Source organism: Castor canadensis, chromosome 5 (genome assembly GCF_047511655.1).
Source record: "Castor canadensis chromosome 5, mCasCan1.hap1v2, whole genome shotgun sequence".
NCBI classification, from domain to species: Eukaryota; Metazoa; Chordata; class Mammalia; order Rodentia; family Castoridae; genus Castor; species Castor canadensis.
Window position 1 is genome coordinate 169,082,209 of NC_133390.1, and position 27,348 is coordinate 169,109,556.

The 27,348-nt window shown below is 48.5% G+C and overlaps 1 protein-coding gene across 1 annotated transcript in view; it reads left to right on the top strand.

The window, feature by feature from the left end:
- The window catches only part of Eya2 (EYA transcriptional coactivator and phosphatase 2), a 181,151-nt gene that overhangs the window by 110,595 nt on the left and 43,208 nt on the right, over positions 1–27,348 (top strand). The window contains exons 6-9 of the mRNA XM_020163953.2: positions 5,061–5,128; positions 6,686–6,863; positions 13,425–13,567; positions 19,805–19,888. Coding sequence (XP_020019542.2) covers positions 5,061–5,128; positions 6,686–6,863; positions 13,425–13,567; positions 19,805–19,888 — 473 coding nt within the window. The remainder of the gene's footprint in view (positions 1–5,060; positions 5,129–6,685; positions 6,864–13,424; positions 13,568–19,804; positions 19,889–27,348) is intronic.

Genomic DNA, 27,348 nt, shown 5'->3' on the forward strand with positions numbered 1-27,348 from the left:
CATCACTGCACCACAGGCTGCAAGGACCTTGGTCCTTTGGGTCCGGGGTTCTGCTACACCCAGCCATCTTTCATTGTTCTGTCTTCCTGAACCTTCTCTTGGAAAAGCAGCTCTGGCCACATTCAATTCACATTCCTGCAAGGGAGAGGTTGACTGGAATAAGGAATGCTTTGAGCTGCAAGTGATAAAAAAGCCCCACTAACTCAGCTTAAACCCTAGTCACACTTGTCATGTATTTAATAAGCCATATGGCTCCAGGGTTGGTTTGGCAGCTCAACTGTGTCTCCAAAGACCAGGTTCTTCACATCTTTTCAGGCCTTCCATCTCAGCATTGTGGGGCTTTTGCTTTACCCTCATGGCCCAAGATGGCTGCGATAACTCTAGGCATCACATCCTCATATGGTGAAGGGGAAGAGGCAGACAGAGGAAGAGACAGGGAACAAAATAAAAGTCTTTCCCAGAATGCCCTTGGCCAGAACTAGACAACAAGGCCATCCTGAAGCTGCAAGGGATGCTGGAAAAGCAAGATTATCTTTGTCATCCTTTGCAGGGAGAAGCTAGCAAGGCAAAAAGGAATTGGAACTGCCTACCAGGGAGCCAGATAGCATCTACCACAAACTGCTGCCCTTAGGTGGAACCAGCATGCTCAGTTTGCCACAGTCCCCACCACTCCCTGTTGCCCCCAAAACCAAAGCCGTTTATCATCATGCCTGCACCACTTCCCTCCCTCACTTGTGTCACCTGCTGGGCCTGTGAGGTTTGGGTGCTGCCTGCCTTAGCCTCATCACACAGCCAGTCCTCTCAGCTGTTCACTCAGCAGTTGTGTGGGAGTCCAGAGACTGGAATCCACATGTTGGACTGCTCATTCTTTCTCTACCCACCCTTTGTCTTTGCTCTGCCCTTAAGAAAATCCCTCTTCCTTTTATGAAGTCATTAGCCTGCACAATTGGCCCTCCAGCTGGGGTCAGGGAAGGAGCCATTACTGGTCTGTGATCATATCAATCCAGAACTGAGTGAGAACCGTGTAGCATCCAGGCTTGTGATCAGAGGCCTGCCTCCTTGAATGGAGTGTAGACCTGTTGGGGAAATTAAATTACCCATGGCTGCCTGTGGCCCGAGCTGCATGCGAAACACATTCAGTGAACTACGTCCATCCCAGAGTGTCAGAGTCTTAGAATCAGAGAACCACCATCTGGTGGGGTGGTGCAGCTCACACCTGTAATCCCAGCTACTTAGGAGGCAGAGATTAGGAGAATGGAGGTTCACGGCCAGCCAGGACAAAAAGTGAGACCCATCTCAACCAACAAGCCAGTCATGGTAGTGTGCACCTGTCATCCCAGCTACATAGAATCATGGGTAGGAGGGTCAAGGTGTTAGGCCCTACCAAGAAATAACTAAAGCAAAAAAGGGCTGGAGTCATGGCTCAAATGCTAGAGAGCCTGCCTACCAAGTGGGAGGCCCTGAGTTCAAGCCTCAGTACTGCCAAAAAGAATTCCCACAAGTATTGGCTACACTTCTAATCCTCCCAGAGACTCAGGTGTAAGCTTTGAAATTCAAGAAGAGTATTTCTCACTTAAAAGTCCAAAATAGTGTGGCAGTTCTGCTCTGTGGATATGACAGGGGTCCAAGTTCCTTCCATCTGTTTCTCAACAGTATAATCCAAGACGTCCCCATCCCATGGGGAGGAGAGGGCCTGTAAGGGCACAATGAGGAAGTTGTATGCATTCATTTATACAAGTTCACGTGGCCACGCCTGTCCACCAGGGAGTCTGGTGGGTTTGTTCCAATCAGCCCTGGGCCCAGTCTCACAACAGAGGTTCTGTTACTAGGAGAGAGTAACAGAACCTCAACAGGATCTACTGTCGTTACCTTAAGAGGAGACGTCTTACTCACCTCCTCTAGCCTTCCCAACCCTTGCCGGGCATTGCATCAGATAGAAGTGGCTGTGTTTAGCATCTCAGTACCCAGGCAAGTCTACAAAAACCCTCCAGGGGCTGTGGCCCAATACTTCTGAGACCACATGTCCCCTCCTCCCAGATTCTCTCTGCCCCTGCGGCTGCCCTCACACTGCTCCATTCTTCCAGTTACCTTGGGTCATGAAATAAAAATAAACAAGAATACCAAGGGACAAGACTGTAGCCAATTTCTTTCCAAACCTTCCCTAAGTCCTCCTGGGACAGGCAGCTCCTGAGTTTCAGCAGGTGGGGTCACCATGGTAATCAGGACCAAAGAGATGACCTTGAATGGAATGGGCCAGCCTCTGCCTTGTGCTACACGTGTCTGGGCAGGCGTTGAGGATGAGTGGAATTCCAGCATGTGGCACCGGTGTGGCACTGTGTGACTCCAGGCCTTAACAGTGCTGTTATGTAATAGAGACAAGAGTAAAGACCTAGTGTGGCCATGTTCCTAGTTCTGGCTGTCCTTGCCCAGCTGCCTCCACATCCTCCTTTGGACATTAGTTCAGATGTTTTTCCTTCCAGGAAGTCTCCCTGACCCCACCCCTTCCCCAGTCAGCTTTCAGGACCCTTTTCTGTGCTCCCAAGCTTGTGGGGTAGCAGTTGACAGGAACTCCTCCACATCCTCCCCAGCACCCAGCTTCTACCCACAATATGGATATGCTTTATTTGGTAGACTTGACTTTGGAACTCTGAAAATATTCTACACAATTCTGAGACACGTTTGACACAGTGGTTCCTAAAATTTGATAGAAGACTGAAACTAATGACCCAACTCTATGCTGAGTGGCTTGCATAACCACACAGAGGAATTGTCTTAAGTGACTTTATTTACCCTCACTACTCTTTTCTTTTTCCTTTTTTCCTTAAGATTTTTTAAATCATTTTCTTTCATCAACTTTGAGAACTCCTTGTACCGATTCTCTCAGATCTGCTGAAACAGTTTCTCTGGGTTTTTCTTCATCTGAGAACGCTTGATTTTCCCTTCATTGCTGAAGGCTGTGGAATTCCACGCTGATGGTTCTTCTCTTAAGGATTTGAGGAATGTCATTCCACTTCCTTCTAGTGTCCATAGTCTAGGATGAGAAATCTGCTGCCATCTGAATTGTGTCTGCAGCGCCAACAGACTTTGTTTGCTTTAATAAAACAGTAAATTTCAGCTCCAAAGTCTACTAGCTCTATAACCTGGGGTAGGTTGCGTTCCTAAGCCTAGTTTCTCTGTACAGAAAATGGGAAAAATGCAGGAGAGCTATAGATAGGTAGGTAGGTAGGTAGATGATTGATAGCTATTTAGATGTATAGACAGCTATAGATAGACAGCATTTATGGACTTTTACACAAATGATCATTTTATCGTATTATCTATGGCTGTCAAATGCTGGATGTTGTGCATGCTTCTGTGGAGTACTATTCAGCAATAAAAAACAAAGATGGACTATGGATACATACTGCCATGTGGATGGATGAATCTCCCAAGCTCCTTGCTAAATGATCAAGGCCAACACAAACAAGTGCACATTGTATGGTTCCATTTCTATGTGCTTCTAGAAAAATGTCTACCGAATCAGGAACAGACCTACAATGGCTTGGGGCTGGGGCTAGGACTGACAACAAGCAGGCAGGAGGGGTTTTGGGGGTGAAGACAGTTATACAACAGTGCCGGCTTACTTAAGCACCATTAAACTTTCAGTGGGGGGACCTTGCAGTGTGTAAGTGATGCCCCAATAACCCATTGTCCCAAGAAGCCACAGAGGCAGTATGGCGTGCCTGAAGCACACAGACCCAAGCCTGACTGCCTGGGTGCCTGTCCCACCCTTGTCATTACTACCTCTGTGGCTTGGGGCAGTCACCTAATCTCTTTCCCCATGAAGAATTCAAAATGGTGCCTGGTGCACAAGGCCCTTCTCTCTCTGGGCTCCTTCCCTATGGTCCTTTTTCTGTTTCTTCAACCTGCTGAGTTACTCCCATCCTCGGTCTCTACATTCGGTGCTTGGAACTATCCTCTCCCCTAGGACATCTCCATTGCTAGCCTATCACCAAGCACATCTCAGCTTGGACGTCTTCTCAGTAATCCTACTTAAGTGACATTCACTTAGTCACAGAACAGCGCCCTCTAGCAGTACTGGTAATAATAGCATTTTATCCCTGCTTTATAGATGGGGCAAGAGCAGTTCAGACAGGTAAAGTCGCTTCACTCATTCATTCAGAACAGGCTCATCAGCACCTCGCACTCATTAGGATGGCCACTCTAAAACCATTGGCAAAGGTGGGGAGAAACTGGAACCCTTGCACACCATTGCTTGGAGTGCAAAATGGTGCCATGTATGGGAAATAGGACGGAGTGGCGTCAAAAAATCAAAACTGGAACCTCCGCATGACCTAGCAGCTGCATGGGAATATACTAGGAAGAACTGAAAGCCAGGCCTAGATTCCTGTGCGGCCGTGTTCATACCAGCAGTGTTCGCAACAGCCAAAAGGTGGAAATCCCAATGTCCATCAGCTGAGGAATGGGCAAATAAAGCAAACGATGGAGGATTATCCAGCCTTACGAGATCACGAAGTTCTGATACCTATCATCACTGGATGAACCTTGAAATAATGTTCTGTTTATCTGTTCACAAACAGATAAATACCATCTGGTTCCACTTACAAGAGGCACCTAGACTCCTCAAACCCATACAGCCAGGAAGGAGAATGGCAGTTGCCCTGGCTGGGGAAAGAGAGGTATTTAATGAACACGGTGCTTCCGTTTTACAAGATGAAAAGGTGGTGCTGGCTGTACAACAGAAGGAATGCACCTCCTGCCCATGAGCTGAACCTTAAAATGGTTGCAATGGTAAATCGTTTGTTGTGTGCATTTTACCACAATTTTCAAAAACAAATCATTTAGAAAAATATGATTACCAAGAGCCAGAATCTGTGCTGTACGCACTAACCATTTAGTTCCCGCCCCAACCCCTCCAAAATATGTTTGGTTTCCTCGTTCGTTAAGTTCAGAGAGATTTAGTCACCAAGGTCACAGGTTCTGGTCCAGCCCCATTGCTTCTCCTCCTTGTCCCTTCCTGACTAAGAGAAATCTCACTGTCCCCTGTCCTCCTCTTGCAGGCTCATCGGGGCTCTATCAAGGCGCCAACGGACTGAGCAGCACAGCCAGCTTTGGGAGCGTGCCCCAGGTTTGCTTCACGTCCTCCCCTGGTCCCCCCAGAAGTCCCCCACCATCCCACAGACACTGTTCTCGGCCTGGCTTTGGGGGGTCACTGGACAGATCTTATGAGATTTCCAGGATGTTTTGGCATTACAGGTGCTATCCTGACCTGAGCCACAAATACATGCTGACCGTAGAGTTCACACTATATGAGTGCCAGGTGACCTTTCTCAAGACTGTGAGCCTCTTGGGGTGTCCTGCACCTCTGCTCCCCAGTGCCGACAGCCCCTGCACGGTGGGGGCGTCCCAAATGTTACTACATCCAGATGACTCCAGAGTTCCCATAGAGAGCTCGTTAAGCACCAGCCTGCCTGACCCCAGCCCTTGGGAGGCTGAGATGGGAGGATCACGAGTTCCAGGCCAGCTGGGGCTCCATACCAAGACCCTGTCTCAAAAACCCAGAAACGCAGAAAGAATAAACCTGCCGAAGGTGCACAGAACTCTTGAACACCTTTCCTATAAGTCTTAACACTATTTCAGGATGAAAGACCCCAAGTTGGCTTTGTCATGGAGTTAAATATGAGAAATACAAGTGAGATGAGGAAACTAAATAGCTCAGAAGAATTCAAAAACTGTCTCATGTAATTCTGTATACTTCCAGATAAAATGCTTATAAGAGAAAAAGGACTTTGGAATGCAGAGGTCTTAATTCTGGGTGTTTGTCTGTTGGAAACACGAGCTCCCCAGAAATTCTGCCGGTAGAGCCAGGCTGGGGCCCAAGACGATGAACTTTCTCTGAGTTCCCTGCAGGGTGGTGGCAATGGCGGGGCCCACTTTGCTGGGGGGTGGAAGGGCTGGCCTGTCAGAGCAAAACTGGACCAGAGGTGACTGGCAGGTGCTGCCTTGCTGTCCATGACTCCCTCATAGCCCCTGATGCTACAGGGGTGCTGTCTTTGCAGCTTCTTCCCTAAAACGAGCCTAAAATTGTGCTTCCTGGGACATGGGGTCTTCATCACTCCCCATTTGCTCACTTTTTCTCCAGTATTCATTGAATTACTGTAGATGCCTGGGACACAATAGTGATGAACAGAGACTGTCAAGACCACGCAGCCCCCAGCTTCAGGGTCACCTGCTGACCTCTAGCCGCATCCCTGGGCCTGGGTTTTTTCTAGAACCAGTGCAAGGGCAGGCAGGAAGTTCCAGGGAAACACAGCACTGCGAGCAGTCCTAGGGACAGACAGGGGCTGGCTTATCAACGCCCCAGCTCCCTGTCCCCCGGGAGCTTTTACACTACGTCCTCAGATCCCCAGGGCCATTTGGCCCAGCCACCCATGTCAGAGCCAAAGCAGGGCTGCCGCGCTTTCCTCCGCGTCTCTTCCTCTCCCTGGTGTCACCTTTGCCTTCCACAAGTTCCTTGCATTTGACTGCTCTTCTCAGAAGCTGCTTTTGAAAAAAACAAAATGAAGACAGTCCCTGCCAAAAGAGACTTTTAATTCTGTGAGAGAGATGCAGAAGGCCTGTGCTGACTGGGGCCCAGCCCACCAGGCTTCCTCGCTCATGTCCTTGACTTTGTCTCTCTTTCTAGGACTATCCTTCTTACTCCAGCTTCCCTCAGAGCCAATACCCCCAGTATTACAGCTCATCCTACAGCCCTCCCTACGTCCCCGCCAGCAGCATCTGCCCTTCGCCCCTCTCCACGTCCACCTACGTCCTCCAGGAGGCTTCTCACAACGTCCCCAACCAGAGTTCCGAGTCACTGGCAGGTACGTATGTGTGGCACCTTTTCTGGTCCTTCACGACTGGATCTGGGGGAAGGAGGGACCCGAGCACAGGTTCCAACGGTAATGAACTGGCTCCCCAAGGGCTGAATCCAAGCTGCAAATGTCGTTACCTTTCTGAGTGTGTGGTTAACAGCATCCATGTTTGAAAGTACAGCTGTTAACCTAAAATTCTTATTTCTGGCTCCACTCGAAAGGCCCCGCCCGTCTAGCCACATTTCTAAGGAACAAAGCTTAACTGAAACTATGAATGTCTATCCCATTAAAAAGGACACACAGGATTCCACATCCAACCAGCTTACCTCAAGTTCATTACCTGCCAGGCCTATGTAGGCCTTGGAGTTTGTGAGCCCTGGTCCAAAAAGGAAAGGAAATCAGTATTACTCGCTCATCTGTTATGTGCCAAGTGCACACCTGTGTGGTCCTCTCAAGTCACTTGTTTATAAACTTACTAGCAAATATTCATTTATATACTTGCTGGAGATGGGGCAACACCACCCAAACCACAGTAACCAGAAGACGGAAAAGACCCTGGATGAACAAAACAACAGGTACCCAAAACCCCATTTGGATCCCGTCTACACTGCATGCAGCCAGGCCTGACCAGGCCTGTTTGTGATCAGAGAACTTGGTACAGAATCCTGTGCAACCATCTCCCAAGCTGGGGATTTGTCCATCAGCCATCCATGGGTCTGCCAGGCCCAAGGTCTTCTCCTCTCTGAGGTGATCTGGGCTCATCCACCCCAAATAACATGGCAAGAAAAACTCAGGATGTCTAAATTTAAAGTTAGACACCATTGAATTTTGCTGGGATTTTTTTCCCTTTTTTAAATTTATTTATTTATTTTTGAGACAGGGTCTCACTATGCAGCCCAGCTGCCTCTGTCTCTCAAATGTTGGGATTGCAGGCAGGCACCACCCTACCCAGCTTTGGGTTTGTTCTTTTGTCTTCTTTTCTGGAGCCTACAGATGTTCTAGGCTAGGTAGAAGCTAAACTATCATGGCGGTTGTGTGGCTGTTTGTTAATTTTAAATAGTCATTGGTTGATGGTCGGGAAAGGAGCAGTAGGGACATCCCCCCCACACTCGTTTGCTGTTGTTCCTGAGGCTCTTGATGTGGCTGTTGGTCCAGCCCTGGGTGTCCCGTGTCTCGGGGACAGTTAGTTATCCTGGGTTTGATGACTATGGAGACCACGCGGCCAAGCATTTTAAGTCAACTCTTGGGAAAGTGCAGGCTTGTACCCTGGGTTTGGTCATTGCAATCTTTTTCCAGACTATTTAGTGAGCATGGCTCCTACCCTGCCTACTTCCAAGTGACTCTCTTTGAAGAATACGACATCCACCAAGCTTCTCCTCTTGGTTATCTTGAATTGTCTCTGACCGTTCAAGCTGTGTCAGAACACAGCTGCAGCAGACTGGTTTCAGCAAAGGAGAAAAACAAACAAAAAAACTGAGGAGAAATTAGGGCAGAGAGGACCATAAGAGGGAAAACGTCAAGTAGAGGCCGCCAGGAGCCAACTGGACACCAAAGACCCCGACTCCTTAGAGTTTCTGAACTTGTCCTTGCTCTTCTTTCGCCCCTTGGTCACAGGGCTGACAACAAGTGACAATGAGATGCTTTCTACTGCGTGTCTAACACACTCACATAAGATGTCATGACCCAGGCAATCGTCACGCTGCCTGAGGTCTCTTGCCCAGTCTCCCCAGCACCTATGGTAAGGAAAGGCGTGTATGCACCCTCACACTCACTCACACACACACCATACACACAGAGGGCACTTTTTTAAAGTTGCCTATAAAAACCCCACTTTTGAAACTATCCAGAACAACCTTGAGTGGTTGCTTCCCAGCTGCAGAAGCCCCAGCAATTTGTGGTCACAGACAGACCGATCCCACCCACCCGTCATGTCCCTTGATCCCGCCCTGCCACAGGACACACACATCCATGCCAGTGTCTGCATGGGTGCCAGCCATCCATGTGCAAGTGACAGCAGGACAGCTGCTGGTGCAGAGAGCAAAATCGGAACAGCTGTCGCTACTCAAAGGAAAAAACACAGCAGTAGCTGTCACCTAAGGATTTGTTCTTTTCACACATCTAAATGCACTACAGATTACCTAAAGAGAAGCTGGAGGATTCTTTTTAACTCTTAGGGTCATCTCCCTCAACCAATGGAGATTTTTTTTTGTGGTACTGGGGTTGGAACTGAGGTCCTCATTCAGGTCCTCATGCTTGCTAGGCAGGCGCTCTACCCCTTGAGCCACTCTACCAGCCCTTTTTCCTGTTGGGTATTTTGGAGATAGGGTCTCTAACTGTTTGCCCATGCTAGCCTCAAACCTTGATCCTCCTGATCTCTGCCTCCCAGGTAGTTAGGATTACAAGCGTGAGCCATCAGCGCCCAGCCAAAGGAAATTTTTTTTTTTAATTCTCAAAAAGAAATTTGGTTCTTCCATGCAACTGGATAACATCCAACAAAATTTAAAATGCATGTACCCAAAACCCAGCTGTTCTACTACTAGGAATTTGTCCTAAAGGTAAAGTCCTACATCGATACAAACACTTGCACTGGCATTGTGGCAAATGACTAGAAACAACCTGGAGGTTCTTAACATGAACCAGGCTAAAGACAATGGTGGTCTCACCTGTGGCATACTATACAGCTCTCAAAAGGGTGATGCAGATCTGCCTGTGCTTATGTGGTCCTCTGAGCTATTATCATAGGTGAGAAAAAGCAAGAGGCAGAACTACGTGTAAAATGTGACCCTCTACCTAATAACACAACACACATTCTTTCAGGAGCACATGTATTTACCAAAACAGACTCATATCTTGAACCATAAATCAAGTCTCAGTGCATTTAGAATTCAAGACAGGCAAACTGTGTCCCCTGACAATGGTGGAATTAAAGTAGTGATAAATAACAAATATTTCTGGAAAATACCCAAATATTTAGAAGCTAAATAACACTTCTACATAACCCCTGGGTCAAAGAAGAAATCAAAGCGAAATTAAAATACTTTGAACTGAATGAAAATAAAAACACCGCATATCAAAGTTTAGGCGACATCATGAAAGCAGTAAAGGAGAATTGATAGTGCTAAATGCCTAAATTAGAAAAGAAACGTTACAAAGAAAAGCCCTCAAGTGGTAGAGTGCCTGCCTAGCAAGCAAGAGGCCCTGAGTTCAAACCCCCGTACTGTCAAAAAGTAAAAAAAAGAAAGAAAATAAAAACACTAGATAAAGAAGAGCAAATTAAGCCCAAAGTAAGCAGAAGAAATGAAATAATATCAGAGTGGAAATCAGTGCATTCTGGAAGCAGAAAAAATATTAGAGAAAAGGAAGACACAAATTGCCAACAAGATGAGAGAAAAGGTGTCACCACAGACCTTACAGGGGTTGGCAGTGCAACCTGAAACTTACAATTTAGATGAAATGCACAAATTCCTTGCAGGACAAAACAAATGCTCACACAAGAGGAAAAAGAGCACCTAAGTAGGCCTGTATGGTTCAATAAATTGATTTTTTGCTGTCATTAAAATCATAAAGAAAATGCCAGATCCAGATGTCCTCACAGATTAATTCTGCCAAGCACTTAAGAAAGAAATGCCAGTTCTGCACAAATTCTTCGAGAAAGTTGAAGAAGCAGCGGACTCCCAGCTCATTCTAATGAGACCAGCCTTACCCTGACACCAAAAGCAGACAAAGCATTACAAGAAATCTGCAGACCAATGTGCCCCCAACATGTCTGAACAAGAAATGAAGCCTCACAATAGATTAGGAAGGGCAAAAATACATGGTGACCAAGTGGAATTTATCCCAGGGACACAGATTGGTTTAAAATTTGAAACTCGATCTATATAATTTTCAATATCAACAAATAGGAGAGAAGAAGATTGTCTCAGCAAATGCAGAAGAAGCATTTGAGGAAATCCATCGTCTCTTCCAAAATCTCTGGATGAGGAGGAGAGGGTAAAAGGGACGTCCTTTAGCAGAAGAGCACATTGTGGCCTGAATGTTTGTGCCCTCTACACCGAAACTCACACGTGGAAGCTCTAGTCATCAGACGTGATTCTGGCCTGAGGGTGGAGCCCTCATGAATGGTATTTGTGACTTTGTAAGAGTGTGAGGATACAGCAAGAATGTATCCATTTAAAAGACAACAAAGAGCCCTCATCAGGAACTGTATCAATTGGCATCTTCATCTGTGACCTTGACCTTGACCTCTTCCTTCTCAAGAATGTAAAGTTGGATAAAGGGCTATTTGCCCTCAGCTGGGGCTTTGAACCACGAGCCTCCCGAGCCACCAGGGCCCAGCCTATGGGTTTCAATTTTTTGTATCCTCACTAAATTGGTTTCACAGACACACATTATTTTAGACTTTGCTTAGGTAGTGGGCATTTACTTTTTTAAAAGTAACGTTTGTCTGGGTTTTAATGGAGGAACAAATGTTCTCTAAGCCCCGATAGACTTGAACAAGCACATGGGTCACGACAGACCTCACTGCATCACCGTCCAGCATCTGTGCGTTTAGAAGACCTTCTTTCTCCTGAAGGAAGGCTTTGCGAACTTGTGTTTGGGAATCTCTGATGCTGTGTCCTGAAAATGTGGGATGTAGGAGACAACCGTGCCATCGGAATCACATCTTTTCTTATTGTGCCCCTACTGTGCTAGAAAGTTTTATACATATTAAATAAACAAAGTTGAATCTCCTGAGTTTTGGAGGGTGATAGGAAAAAGTGTCAGATCATGGTCAAGAACTGTTAGACAAAGGCATTTGTCCCTTCCGCGCCACCGCTCCCCACCCCATGACCAAGAACTGGCAGTTGTGGAGGGAGGGATGGTGTCTGCAGGATGCATTTGGGAGCTAAAACAAGTGAAGTGGAGTGTGGGGCAGGGTGTCCTCTGAGGTTCCACACCAGGTTACGCTTCTGTCGCTCTTTAATGACAAGGTCAGGCTCAAAATTTGCCACTAATTTATAGGGCACAGCATGCAGTTCCAGTCACCTGGGCTCCCTCATTAGGTAAACCAGATGATAAAGTATATTAAAAGCCATGTTTTCAAGGCCCTCTGTACAGCACAGCTATGCTGGCATAGGGACAGATGCTGCCCCCTGGCCTGAGCTGTGGACAACTGCCCAAGGCCACAGCAGGCAGCCCTCCATGTGGTGCCGCCCTCTGGGCCCCTCTGCACTGATCCACAGGGATTTGTGGCCCTGTCACGCTGGAAGACAAGCCGACGCCAATCACCTCCTCAGCACCAGGCCTGTGCTAGATGTTTTCACACACACTCCCACTTAAGTCTCAGATCAGCAAGTCTCGGCAGGGAAAGCTTTGAAGGCTGCTTTTAGAGAGAATGGAGCTGGGCACCAGTGGCTTATGAGAGTGTGGTAACATTCACCTGCCGTCCCAGAGATGGAGAATTGTGATCCAGGCTGACCTGGGCAAAAAGCAAGATCCTATCTCCAAAATAACCAGAGCAAAAAGGCTGGAGGCATGGCTCAAATAGTAAGGTGCCTGCCTAGCAAGTGCCAAGCCCTGAGTTCAAACCCCAGTACTGCTGAGAGAGAGAGAGAGAGAGAGAGAGAGAGAGAGAGAGAGAGGGAGAGAGAAGCAAGTCCTGCAGGAATAAGACATAGGGAACTCTCACATACACCATTTCCCTCTGTGGGACTCTCTCAGAGAAAGATTTGCTTTTCATTGCCCTAACAAAGTGCCTGAGGTAGGCTAATGTTATAAAGAAAAGAGGTTTATCTTGCTCACAGTTCAAGGTATCAGCCCAGCTCTGGTGAGGAGCTCATGGCCAATGGCATCCCAATAGCAGAAGTATGGCAAGAGTTAGAGGTCACATCACCAGACAGGAAGTCTGAGAGGCTGGGATCCCATGCACTTTAGGGACATGCCCCCCATTGACCTGAGGACCTCCCAGTGGGCCCCACCTCTTAACCACCCCACCACCTCCCAGCACCAGTACTCTGGGGATCAGGCCGTCACCTGTGCACACAGGGAACACAGTTAAGCCATGACAGTAGGAGGGTTGGGTGCACAGGTACGTGTAAACCTCCTGTGGTTGGTCTAGAGAGTCTCAGGCTTCCGAGGATCTAGATGATACACACAAACTGCCCACTGTACCTAGAGCTCCCCGGCTCTCTGACAGAAGTCCTCTCACCCATGAGGCCCCCTGACTCTCCCTGTATGAATTAGCAACCTCTCTGAGCTCTGATTGACTGGCTCCATGTGACACGTGGCCCACTGGCCCACTAACAATTGACTTCTTTGTCTAACGTCCTCCCGCTAGGTGTTTTAAATGCTGTGAAACCCAGGACTGGGCCTCCAGTGCCCAGAACAGTGCCTGATTGACAAATATTTGTCAGACTGATAGAACGCTGTGACGTTACGAACGGCAATTGAAAAGCAGTTTTCATTCTATGATCTCTACCTCCGTTGCTGCCTTTGGGGCTGGACGTGCTATTTAGGGTCAGTGTGTTAGTTCCTGGGAAGAAATGCCCAGCAAAGCCTCTGACCTGTTCACCGTCCTCTTTCTTGCTCCAGGTGAGTACAACACACACAATGGACCGTCCACACCTGCAAAAGAGGGAGACACAGACAGGCCACATCGGGCCTCCGACGGGAAGCTCCGGGGACGGTCAAAGAGGAACAGTGACCCCTCCCCAGCAGGGGACAGTGAGATCGAGGTAACAAAAAGGACTTGAGTCTGGTGAACATGATCTCTGTGGTCTCCACAGAGAGTGGGTGGAGACAGAGACTCTCCACGCAGGTGGCGCATGGCCCTTTGTAACTGGAAGGGAGAGTGAGGAGGAACTGGGTTGGCCGTGTGGAGCAGTACTGAGTGACCAGGCTGGAGAGGAAGGCCTTGAAGCCAGAACGAAACAGTGCCTGTCCCCCCATACAGCATGCAAGTAGCCTGAGGGACCCCTGGTACCCTCTCTGAGCCTCTTGATTGAGTGGTCCCCAGGCAGGGCCAGAGTTTGCATGTGTGACAAGTCCCGTGGGATGCTGACGCCCTGGGCTGGGCCACACCTAGGAGGCCCTAGTAAAGAAGAAGATGGATAGGGCATCAGCTGTGTTGGGGTGGTGGCAGAATCTTCATGATGCTTAGTTGAACACAGATGCCTGACCCCATCCCAGACCAAGGGAGGATGGGGCATAATGGTTTTAAGTGGTCCTATCTCCCTGCAGGCAACTTTAGATGCCTTTGCAGCCTTTCCATGGTTCTGGTGTCTCAGGCAGTTGATGCCAGCCCAAGCACACATCAGGCTCACCATCATCCCAAACTGCACCCCAGGCCCCCAAGGGGCACCTAGGTGTCCACCTTTTCAAACTCCCCCAGCACACAGCCCAGGCTGAGAACCACTAGTCCTAATGCTGCAGCATTTGTCATGACAAAGCACGTGTAGGATGACCAGTCAGACTGAAATTTCTCCCAGAGACAGCCCACAGTGGAAACATGGGCCTAATGGGTTCCCCAGCAGCAGACAGAAGTGGCCATTATCTGTCCACGGAGGAAAATGAGCAGACTCCTGGTTTGTACTTCGCCTGTTGGCTGGATGTACCTTGGAACATGAGAAGGGTCAGCAGAGCCTCAGCTGGTTCCAGGCGAGGCCCACGCACCATCAGTGTTCCCCACTTGTAATGCTTTGTGAACAGCCACAAAGCTCAGTCACAAACTCAGACACGATGACAAACACAGCCTTCATCACTGCCTTCAAGTCAATGTGACCTTGACCCTGAATTCCCTCTAGGCTAATGGGAATTCCATCTCATTAATGGGGCCTCTTCCCTCCCAGAACTGTAGAGTCCTGCAGTTCTGGGGAGGCACCTACTGTCCTCTGTCCTGTGTGACAGAGGCTTGGTTGCCTCTGTTGTCCTCAAGGTCAAAGCCTGCATGGTCAGCAACTCCAACTGCTTGCTGGTCACCACACCCACAGGACATGGGAACCTTGCTGAGCCTGAGGACTTTCGAGCACTGGCAACACTCTTTGGTTGCAAGCAACTCAACCCAGTCCTTTCACTTGGACAAAAAGAAACCTATGAGTTGGGAATGACAGGGAGAGGAGACCGTGAGATGAAGATTAAAAAGGAAGTGCCAGGGGACCACCATGGTGCCCACCCCACCAAGAGCAAGGCCTTTTACAGCCAGGTCACTTCTTCAAGGTCAGATTCAAGGAGATAGCATCCTGTGGGCTTGGCTTGGGCCCTTTGACTGACAGCCCCACCAAGACAGCCCTCAAGGGGGGGTCGAAACAACCAGGATGCTCTTACCCATCCCAGACCCAGACCACAGTGCCACTTCTGAGACATTAGAAGCGTCACTAGCACAGCTGCACAGGTGTTTACGGCTGGCTTCTGTGCTGATTGTACTAGAAAGCATGACACATTTTGAACATCACACTTGTCCCCCCATTAGTGAACCTCCTGAGAGACTCCAGCTAGGGTTCCACCACAATGCAAGTGTTCCCATTGTCCTTGCCCTTTGTTTTTCTTGAGGCAGGTCTCTGTGTGGCTCAAGCTAGTCTTGAACTTCTGGACTCACCAGTGCTGGGAACACAGGCATGTGCCACTGTGCCTGGCTTCTCACCCCACCAAGTCCAGGAGGCCCTGCAAAATCGTTTCACTGGGTTTGAATCTTTGCAACCTGCTAGCTGGCTTTAGGTTGTCACCACTGCCTGTCCCCCACATTCCAGCCACAGAGCTGTGGAAAACACAGTGAGCAACACATACATTATAATTCCTCCAAAAAACTGTTTGGTCACCTACCATGGCTTCTGCTCCTGGTGGGGACAGTGGGAATGAAGAGAACGTTCTCCATGAAGCAGAAGGGGCTGGGGGTGGAACATGGAAGTCGGCGTCATAGGGGTGTTACTCTGGAAACATCTGCTTCTCCATCCCAGAGGAGGTACCATGGGGGAGAACAGCGGAGAGGTGGGAGCCACACCTCAATTCTGGGCTTACTGTTAGCGGGGAGGTCAACCTGGGTCGCACCTCTTAAATCTCTGCCAGGTATGGTAGTGACTGAAGCCCAGGAGAGACAATCATGTCCAAGTGGAAAGGAGGAAAATTCCGAGTGTGTATTAGTTAAAATCCTTGGACTACAGGTGCCAGAAGCCAGCTTGAGCTAGCTAGCAGAAAAGCAAAATTATTTTAAGGACAAAGGACCCTCTTAGAACTCAGGCAAGGGTGCCGCAGAGGCACTGGAACTGGCTATGGATTGCGAGGTGCCATCCCTGCCCATGTGCTGGGGAAGATCCTCCAGTCGTGGTGACTTTGCAGTGCTTGGCACTGGTGCCCGGCTTGTCTCTGCTCCCAGCCACTCTGCTAACGACTGAAGCCATGTTCTGGGATAGAGTGGGCCCTTCCATCCCCACACTGTGCTCCTGTCCCTCTGCAGACCGTCCTCTCCTCTTCAGATCACATGGCCAGGCTGAGCCACCAACAGCCCCGAAGACAGTGACCTTCTTTCTAGGCCTCGGTTTTAAGTTTCCCAAAGAAGGTCTCAGACCCATGTGGGGTTAGGAACCCACTCTCGTCCAAATCATGGGGGACTGGGCAGAACAGCACCAGAATCCCCTGGGAACCTTGGCTGGGGAGGGGTGAGGTGGTGGAGAAGGGGACACAATGGATTCGTTAATGAAGCTGCACTGAGTTTGAAAATAATCAGTGGCCTTTTAAGAATCCTGTAACTAAGCCAATAGTGGTGGGTAGACACCTGTACTTCCGGTACTCGGGATATAGAGACAGGAGGAACTCCAGTTCAAGCCCAGCTTGGAGTACACAGACAGACCCTGTCTCAAGATACATATATAACCAAAAATTCTAAGGTTAAATGATTCACTCCATTAGCTGAGGTGAAGTAAGATTTAGCAATTTGAACCTCAGAAGTCCTTCTCAAAAGCAGTGGTTTTCAAACACTTTTTTAATCAGGACCCATAATAGGAAACTTACTTGTGATGGTGCACACCTGGAGTCCCAGCTACTCAGGAGGCAGAGGCAGGAGAATCTCAAGTTCAAGACCAGATGGGACAAAGTTAGTGAGATCCTGTCTCAGAAACAAAATACAAACAAAAGGGCCAGGAGTGTGGCTGAAGAGGGAGAGCACTTGCCTAGCAAGCGTGAGGCCCTAAGTTCATATCTCAGTTCTGCCCCCCACCAAAAATAGAAAAAAAGAGAGAGAGGGCACTAGAGCAATGACCTGGGTTCAATCTCCAGTACAGGAAAAAAAAAAAGGCTTAAAATTGTGATCCAGGACAACATAATTGAGCAAAAAAATTCATGAAACCATACTGAGTTCTACTGATTGCTTCAAAAACCTCTGAACTAGAGAACCTGAGATGCTACTTTGCCTTTTGCATTCTAGTGACTTCTCTTTTCTTCCAAATGCATGGCAAATGCCATTGTATAAACAGTCATTGACCTCCGGAGAATTTTAAAAGGTGACCTGCTCAAGGTGGCAGAGTGAGTAGGTACACTTGCCTCTCCTCCACACTATCACCCACACATATAATAATAATATCATTAAGGTACCTTGTTCTTAAAAGTAACAATCACAGCTGGGCACAGTGGTACATGCCTATAATCCTAACTACTTGGGAGGCTGAGATCAAGAGGATCTTGGTTTGAGGTCAGCCTGGGCAAATAGTTCATCAAGACCCCATCTCCAAAATAATCAGAACAAAATTGACTGGAGGTGAGGCTCAAGTAGTAGAGTGCCTGCTTTGCAAGTGGAAAGCCCTGAGTTCAAACCCCAGTCCCACACACAAAAAAAAATTTAAGGAGATTTTTACATCCATAAAATAAGAAGTGGAGGGTATTTGGAAAGGAATGTTCAGATAATAAACAGTTATTGGAGCTGGCGGAGTGGCTCAAGCAGTAAGAGCACCTACCTAGCAAGTGTGATACCGAATTCAAACACCAGTACTGAAAAAAAAAAGTTATTGGAAATTTTTATATTTAATAGATGGATTGGAAGAGAATTCTCTCAGAACACAGGTCAAAAAGACCAAAAACAGAATATATTGTTTAAAAGGAAAATCAATAATAGTCCCTAAAAATTTTGATGATTGGGAATGCCAGAGAAAAAACAGTCAAAACAAAACAAAAAGATGAGAGGGGATTGGAGGCCTGAAATAAAAATTTTCAGAGCGGTAGAAAGACGCACATCATTGGACTGAAGGTGTTCAAGTGCTGAACTGTACGCATGAAAAAAGTGAGCTATGTCCTCGTGGGATCTGAGGACACTGAGTGAAAAGAAAAGATCCAGACTGAGGAGCATCAGTGTTCTTATCAATGGTCCTGGGCACTAGAAATAATGGAGGAATTTGTCCAAAGATCTAGAGGACGTTGTTTTCAAATTGGAATTCTATACCCAGAGCAATGATACAGAAAATAAATATAGCAGATTTTCAAGAATTCAAGAAGACTGCTTTGCATGCACCATTCAGAAAAAGAAACCTAGGGATATACCCAAGTAAAACAAGGAATAAAACCAAGAAAGAAAAACCTGAAATCCAGGTAATAGTGGCTCCATCCCAGAAAGGCCCTCAAGGGAAATCTCAGGAGGCTAGTTCTACAACAAGCCCAAAATAATCCCATCCACATTGTCCCTGAGGTTGCATGTCTCTGTGACAGAGGGCGGGGCTAAATGTGAGATTGATAGTGGTACATTATGGCAACCAAGAAAAAATAAACACAATTAACAAATTATAGTAAAAGCAAAAGTTAGACGAGACAGGTGTGATTCCTCTATGAATAAGCTGAGCTAGGACCTGTTTTAGTCAGGAGGAGCACAAGATAATGAAGGTTAGAAAAGGAGAATACATGAGCTTGATGGTAGAGAATCTTTCTTAATGTGGACCCGAGGCCGTGGGGAAGGTGAAGTCCCAACCTGTCACTTGGCTATGTGGTGAACAGTGACCACTGTTAATGTCCTCCACTGGTTCCCAACTTGTAAAATCAAAGCACGGAAGGCCTACAGATACAAAACCAAACATGGAAGAAACCAGCTTATCCACATTGACAACACAAATCTGAAACTAACGCTACTAGCTATCAGAGGGAGGGGAAAGGTAGGTCACCAATGCCATGTCTTCCATATTGGATTGACTCTTTCAGCCCAGGAAGGATGTCCGCAGCTGATGGAATTGAAAATCAGGGGGAGGGGAGCTTCGCATATGTAAAATGTAAGGTTCTGGAGCAATTTGGGAGGTTCCCATGAACCAAACTCTCACCTTTCAGATGGCCCAGCCAAAAGACATTGTCAAATTGTTGACAAATCCATGAGTAAAGATATAAATATGTTATTTAGAACTGTGGAGTTAGCTGGGCATGGTGGCTCATGCCTCTAATCCCAGCTACTCAAGAAGCAGAGCTCAGAAGGATCATGGTTCAAGACCAGCCCAGACAAAAAGTTGCCAAGACAACAGCTCAACCAATAAGCTGGGCGTAGTGGCATGCCCCTGTCATCCCAGCTACTTGGGAGGCAGAGGCAGGAGGATTTTGGTACAAGACCAACCCCTGGGAAAAAGTATTCAAAAAGTAGCGAAAGCAGAAAGGACTAGGGGTTAGGGCTCAAGTGCTAGAGCGGCTGCCTGACAAGCACAAAGCCCTGAGTCCAAACCCTTGTTCTGCCAAAATAAATAAATAAAATAATAGAATTGTGGAGGTGACCAACAGACTTGCTAAAAACAGAAATGATCAGAAATAGCTGGGCTTAGGTGCGTGGTGAATTAAAATGGCAGTATGTCATGTTGTCAAATGAGTTGTGAGGTTTTTATTGTTGTTTTTGGCCTGGGGTCTCCGTCTTTGAGTTTTTAAGATGAGCCTGGGTCACCTGTGCGATGCGACGCCTCGCGTCCAGGACTCATCCTCCGAGGGAGGTCATCCTGCAGAGCTGAGCCAGTGTCCTCTCTCCCCAGCGCGTGTTCGTGTGGGACTTAGATGAGACCATCATTATCTTTCACTCGTTGCTCACGGGGACCTTCGCGTCCAGATTCGGGAAGGTAAGCTCCATCACGTCCCTCTCTCTTGGGCTCACCATGGCTGTCTGTCTGTCTGGCCGCTTTGTCCTGGGAGTCGTGGGGACAGTGTCTGAGGCTGCACCTTTGAGTCAGCCCAGCGTTGAAAATGTCTGTGGAATTTTGTCATGTGAAAATTTCATCAGCTGTCCCTGGACTTTTCTTCCAACACACGAAGGGATCGACATCTACCTGAAAGCATGCAAACCCGCCATCTTAACTGTCTCCTTCCCAAAAGGGCTGGATGCACAGCAGCTAGGAGCAGCCATCAAGCTAGGGAATGAGGCCAAGGGCTTTTCTTCTCCCGTGTTCATCTGGTGTGTCTGACAAATGAATTTACTTTTCCTTCCATTTTTCTGAGATGAGGGGGAGGAGTGGATCTTTATCATTGACAAGTTGTGCTGGTGAACCATCCACACAGAAAGAATTCTAGGCACAATGGGTGTGGTAGGTCATGACTGTAATCCCAGATACTTGGGAGGCAGAGATATGGAGGATGGAGATTCGAGATCTCATCTCAATAAATAAAGCGTGAGTATGGTGACTCACGCCTGTCACCCCAGTTACACAGGAGGCATAAGTAGGAGGATCAGCTGTGAGGCTAGCCCAGGGAAAAGCATGAGACCCTCCCTGAAACATACCTAAAGCAAAAAGAGCTGGGGACGTGGCTCAAGTGGCAGAGCACCCACCTAGCAAGCAGAAGGCCCTGAGTTCAAACCCCAGTACCATCAAAAAATAAAAGGATTCTGGGCAAGGCCATCGGCCAGTGGGTGGCCACAGAAGGCACTGAAGCCACCTTCCCAGGCACTGTTGAACCCAGTTGATACAACTGTCACCTCACCCGCTCTGCACGCGTCCCATGGGCTTCTTAACAGACCACGGAGGGTGCCCAGGCATCCGCCATCTCTTTAGGGGACATGTAGGGGCAGAGAGAGGTTCCTAAGAGATGAATGACGCAGGACAGCTGCTTCCACGCCGGGGTGGGGACGCTGAGCCTCACCAGCGCCTGGAAAATCTTTCTGTTTGTGTTTGGAGGCCGGGACTGTGATTTGACATCGCCTCATGGCTTTTCCAGCTGCTCGCGGTTTTATGGGGTCATAACGGGCTGGACGTGTAATTAGTGAGATGGATTTACTGTCTGCCGTTCTGCCGTGAGGACATAAAGACGGTATTGGGGGTGCGGAGATCTCTGGCTGTGGAGGAGGACCGTGCCTGTGGGGACACCGTGTGCGCTTCCAGGCTGTGCGTGGCTTAGACGAGGGTGGCAGAGCCAGACCCACGGCATGCTCGGGAGAAGGCTGGGCAGCCATCGAGGCAGGTGTGCCACCCCCTAAATCAGGCCATTCAGGTTGTCCCATGCACCCTGGTGTGGTCACCCCCAGGGACACAATTCCTCTAGTCTTCTTGTCCTTAAAGATGGCCACCGTGAAATTCTATAGCCCTGGGCACCCACTCACTTCCTATGCACTGGTGGGGCCTGTGACATTGGGTGTGGCCTTTGTGGATGTATCTCACTACCACCCCTTGAGTCAAATTGGGAGCTCCCTCAAGGAAAAGACACACCTAGAGCTCCTCTCTGGGCCCCGGGTTCTAAGCTATGTCATTCGTCCTTGCCACCCTCACCCCAGTCTCTGTTACCCCAGTATGGCCTCCTACCTGATAGTCCCCTCTACTTTTGCCCCTTACGGTGCCCGAGCGAAGGGTCATCCTAAAATACAGCTTGTCACTTCACTCTCTTGCTGAAAACGCCTCAGCAGTGTCCCCCACTCACAGCCCTGGCTGCAGGCCCCAAGGCCCTCCATGGCTGGGCCCGCACCCGGTACGGCCCCATTTCCTGCCACTGTCCCGATCAGCTTTCCATCTCTACTGGGTTCCTCCCAGAAGCAGATCCTGACATGGAGATGTGTGTGGCCATGTATTTGGGAAGTGGTCCAGGAAGTACTGGGAGCAGAGAGGGAAACTGAGGCAGGAGAGGACGCCAGTGCAGGTCCCACAGTGCTTGTGCACCTCACGTGCAAAACACACCTCAGGGGTGATCCACCCAAAGGCGAGGAGCTGGGAGCTTAGCCACAATCTCCTTGCTGTCATGGGCTGAGGGCTTTTCTGGGGGTGTCTGCCTGCACTTCTGCCCTGCCCCCCTAAGTCCCTCCTGGGGAGTCTCAGGAGCTAAGTGTAGAAGGCCTCTGCCTTCACAGGAGTGGGTACAGCTGAGGAGATGTGGGGAAGGGTATGCCGGAAGCCTTTGCTATGATTAGAATGTTCCAGAATGTTCTTTTTCAGAGTTAAATGCTACCTTCCATTCTCTCTGTCTCTCTCTCTCTTCTTAATTTGAAATGATACCTTGCTTTATTGCTGCTCTCAAACTCGTGAGCACGATTGTCTTGCCTCAGCCTTGCGAGCAGCTGGGACAACGGGCACATGCCACCACACCCAGCAAACAAGGGCATTCTCATTTTTAATGTCATCAAGATGCCTTTCCTAACCACTTCCTGCCGTCTAAATCGCATCTCTCCCCACAAATGCATCGTCCATTTTACCATAATCATGACCTGGTGCCCCCTTCCATGTAGACTACAGGCACCGTGAGGGCAGGGACAGTCAGCATTCCTCACGCTCCCCGTCACTCACGGCTCGGAGGACAGAACTGATCAACGAGTACTTGTTGGGGGCAGGGGCAGTGCCCCGCACACGTGATCCCAGCTGCGGGGAGGTGAAGACAGAAGAATCACAGTTCAAGGCCACGCCCCTTGAACTAGCTCAAAACTAACTTGAAAAGTTAACAAGACCCCCATCTCGACAAATCAGCCAGACGCGGTGGCGTGTGTCTGTGATCCCAGCTGTCTGGGAGGCAGAGAGAGGAGGATTTTGGTCCGAGGCTGGCCCAGGCAAAAAGGAAAAATAACCAGTGCTCAAAAACAAAAGTGTGTGGACATGGCTTGCTGCCCAGCAAGCGTGAGGATTGAGTGCCACCAAATAACCAAGCAAATAAATCACACTTGGGGGTCAAAGGGGACGCCTCCAGAATGTTTCACTGCATTTCCTGTTTCGCTCCTTGCTTTCCACGCAGGGCGTAGAGCACCGCCTCCCACTCGGCAGGTATAAATATTTGTTCCACGTAGGAAGGAAAATCACAGAACAGAAATTCCTAACTGGTGGCCACTGGCCAAACGCAGTCTGCAGATATTTTTGTTTGGTCCCCAGAGTGTTCAGAAAAATGTGAATTTGTCGCCAATATTTAAAAATCAGGAGGTTGCACGGACCAAATCGGATTTCCAGCTCTTCTCAAAAAATTGGGAAATGTAGCAATGCTGCCATCCCATGTGGCCGCAATCAGCAGGGCTGAGAATCTGCTGCCCTGGAGGGGGACATGTGGCCTCCAGTCCACCATGGCCCCACCTGACCCATTTAACCATTTATGGGCTCTCGGGTCCCGCTGATAGCTGATCGCACCATCCGTCCTAGAATCCCCAGACCCACAGAAGGTCAGAGCTGGATGGACTCAGGAGTCCATCCTATCAAATTAGTCTCCCGTGTGCATCAGGAGAAACTGAGGCCCACAGGGAGAAAGATCATCCAAGAGAGAGCGACAGTCACACACACAGGCTCACCTGCCTTCTTGTGTCACCTCTAGCCATCTTCATTCTTCTTCTAGAATCTTCCATCTCATCTTATTTCTCAATAAGGTGAGAAATGGGTATTTTTTTATTTGCCAACTGCAGCAGTGCTAAAAGAAACCCAAAATAACAAGACAAAAGTGAGTGCACACACACAGAGTCCAGCAGCACCACGAGTAAGCCTGAGCACCCAGGACCTGAGGCTCCTGCAGCCTGGTTCTCAGCCATCCCTCCCTCACTGGCAAGACAAATCATTCCAGCCAGGAAAAGGGCAGACACAAAACCTCTCTTTTGGTTTGGTTTGGTTTTTGTCCCTCTCTTTTAAGAGCCAGACCCAGAAGTTACACATATCCCTCCTGCTCACATCCCATTGGCTGGAACAAGGTCACATGGTCACACCTAGCTGCAAGGGAGTCTGTGAAGAGTCTTTATTTGGTGCAGCCATGTGCCCAGCTGGAGGCATGGCTCAAGTGGTAGAGGGCTTACATAGCAAGCACAAAGCCCTGAGTTCAAATCCCAGTACCAGAAAACAAACAACAACAAAAAAAATGTGGGATTCTTTTACTCCAAGAAGGAGAAAGGAAGAATGGAGAGTGGAAGACAGCTGTCAATTTCTAGCCCAAAGTAAAAGGAAAAATAATGCCAGTGACAAGGAAAAAAATCAAATTAGTTCTGTTTGTGAAGCCTAGGAGGCAGGTGCAGAGAGAAGTCAGGGAAGCAGAAAGTGCACAGAAGCCAGGCTGTGAGCCCCGTTTTGTAGACAGAGTAACTGAGGCCATGGGGGGGATTATGTACTTGGGATAGTCATGGCCCTAACTTCTGGCCCCTCATTCTTTCTCTCTCTACTTCTCCATCAGCTACAGCCCTGCGAAGCTCGTTATTAAGAGGTGGTGTCAAGCAGGACTCTCAGTTTGATTCACAGAGTGCTTAAGCTACACAGGGAATTTATCAGATCACAATTTTTTTTCACAATATTTGGAAAAAAAAAAAACAGGAATACATGGAAGTCAGGTCTGGATGGATCCAGGAGTATAGACAGTGTCTTCAGGTCACACCTCCCTCCATGTGGCAATTCCCATTCAGCAATCCCAACTACAAAGGGGCAACTTTTCTCCCTAAGTTGCAGCACAACTCCTAGACTTGAATCTCATCGTCCCAAACTGATCACATGTGCTCCATAAACCAACCTGTACGCTCTGACTGGCCCGCCTAGACCTTGCCCACTCCTGTGTGGATGGAGTGCAGAACCAGTGCCACATCACCCCACCCAAATGGACTGAGTGACAGAGGGGTGGTTCCCCAAAGGAAACCAAAGTGCTCTTTCCAGAAGAGTCTGAGAACCCAGTTGTGCAGGGAGGCCAAGACCCTCAGAGCATCCATCCTGGCCAAGGACCAGTGACCTTGTCGTTGCTCATGGCTGATGTGCTGAGCACCGGGCAGGAAGCAGAGGTCCTGGCCGAGGGAGGAGTTGCTGTTTACGTAGGGAAGGAAGACCAACAGAGCTGAAATGATTAAGAAATGAGTCAGAACAGGGGGACCGAGTTTTCAAATGAAGCTGGGCTCCCATCCTGTCTCAGTCAGGGTCTCTGCTGGAGGCTGTCAACTCTCCTGTCCTTTCCATCTCCTCCTCCCCAGAGCAGGACAACTCCAGATGTTCCTGTAGTTTAATTAAACACTTTCTTGAGATACAGTGTGCTTATGACAACAGTGACTTTTAGCATAGCCACAGAGCTGTGGGATCCTCACCTCATTTTAGACCATTTTTCATCATCCCCTCAAATAACCCCACAACCATTGCCACCTCCCAGCCCCCTCCCCTGGCTGCTGGAAGCCGTGATCCCACCTTGGGCCCCCAGATTTTCCTCTTGTCATATAAATGCACCCACACAAAGGTGGGTCGTCCATGTAGCACCATCCGCCCTTTGTTCTGAGCTCCGCCTTGTGTACCCCACTTACAACTGATGGACAGCGGGGGTGTTGCTCTCATGTGCAAGGCTGCTGTGAATATTTACGTACAAGCCATCACGTGGACATGTTCTTGTCACTTCTCTCTGTCACCTTAGAGTGGATCTGTTGAGGAGATGGTGACTCCGAGTTTCACATTTGGGGACGTGCCAGATGCTTGTCCTCGGTGGCTGCACCGTTTCCTATTCCCGTGGACAATGTAGTGCAGTGCCACCTTCCCCACATCCTCAGCGCCATTGGTCATTGTCATCTTTTTGGGTCCAGGCCTCCCATAGGGGTGCAGTGGCACATCATGGTGGCTTGGTTGGCATTTCCCTGATGGCACATCCTGATGGCCAATAGCCAGCATGGCTCATGCGCCATTTTCACTGCCTGTTTGCATGTTGTCCTCAGAGAAATAGCCAGTCAAACTTTTTTTTTTTTTTTACAGTACTGGGGTTTGAACTCAGGGCCTACACCTTGAGCCACTCCACCAGCCCTTTTTTGTGAAGGATTTTTCGAGATAGGTCTCTTGAACTATTTGCCCAGGTCTGGCTTTGAACCGCCATCCTCCTGATCTCTGCCTCCTGAGTAGCTGGGATTACAGGCGTGAGCCACCAGCACCTGGCTTCAAGCCCTTTGTCCATTTGTAAGTTGGTTTTCCCATCTTTTCTTGACTGAATCTTAAGAGATTTTGCATATTCTGGATAACAGACTGTCCTCAGATACGTGACTGGCAAATATTCTCTCCCCTTCTATGGGCGCTTTCACTCTTGACAGCCAAGACTTTAATTTGGATGAAGTCCCATACCTGTGTTTTCCTTTGTCACTGTGCTTTTAGCATCAGATCTGAGACATTGTCACCAGAACCGAGGTGGGCAAGGAGGTCCCCAGAGGGAGAGGACCTCAACTTGGGGTTACCAAGTTCTCAACATTATCACAGACAAGACTCTCAGGACATATCAAAGTAGAGATCATTTGGAAAGCAAAGGAAAGGACAGTCCCCACCAGACTTGGGTGCAGGCCCTTGCAGAGAAGGTGTCCTTTAGGGGTATTTGTGCCAGATAAACAGGGCGGGGCGTGTACACATTCCTTTAGCTCACTGCCCCTTTGACCTGGCGCCTGGTAGGGCCCAGTCATTCCGTTGCTATAGCATTCTGATGTCATCAGCATAAGTCTGAAAAGAGTTAATTCCAAATCCTTTTGACATAGACATCTGCTTTTTGTGACTAAAAGGCCACCTTTTAAATGGAGGCTGTGGAGTGAACCAGGCTCCATCCCTGGAGCAGAACAAAAAGCAAGGTCATTCCTCGTTTTACTACTCAGGGAAGGAACATGAAGCTTAAAATGATGAGCCAGGCATAGTGGTATACATCTGTAATCCCAGATACCTGGGAGGTGGAGATTGAGAGGATTGTGGTTCAAGACCAGCCTCCGCAAAAAATTAGCAAGACCCCCATCTCAACCAAAAAGCAATGCATGGTGGTAGGTGTCTGTAATCCAAACCACACAGGAGGCATAGGTAGGAGGATCACAGTCTGAGGCTGGCCCTGTCTGAAAAATAACTAAAGCAAAAAGGGCAGGAGGTGTGGTTCAAGTGGTAGAACACCTGCTTTACAAATGTAAGGCCCTGAGTTCCACCTCATACAGCCAAAAAAAGAAAAAGAAATAAATAAAATGGTGTTTTAATCAGGTTATAAATTAATACAATGTTAACTTCTGAATTCCTGCTTTCTGCTTGTCATGTCTCCCTGTCCCTAGTTTGCGCTGCCTCAAAGCCATTGCCTGACGCAGACACCAAGACTCCCTCCTAGGAACATCGTATTGGCCTCTGTTCAGGTCTCTGGCCATAGTGAGGTGACACAGCCTCAACTTTGTGGGGGATGG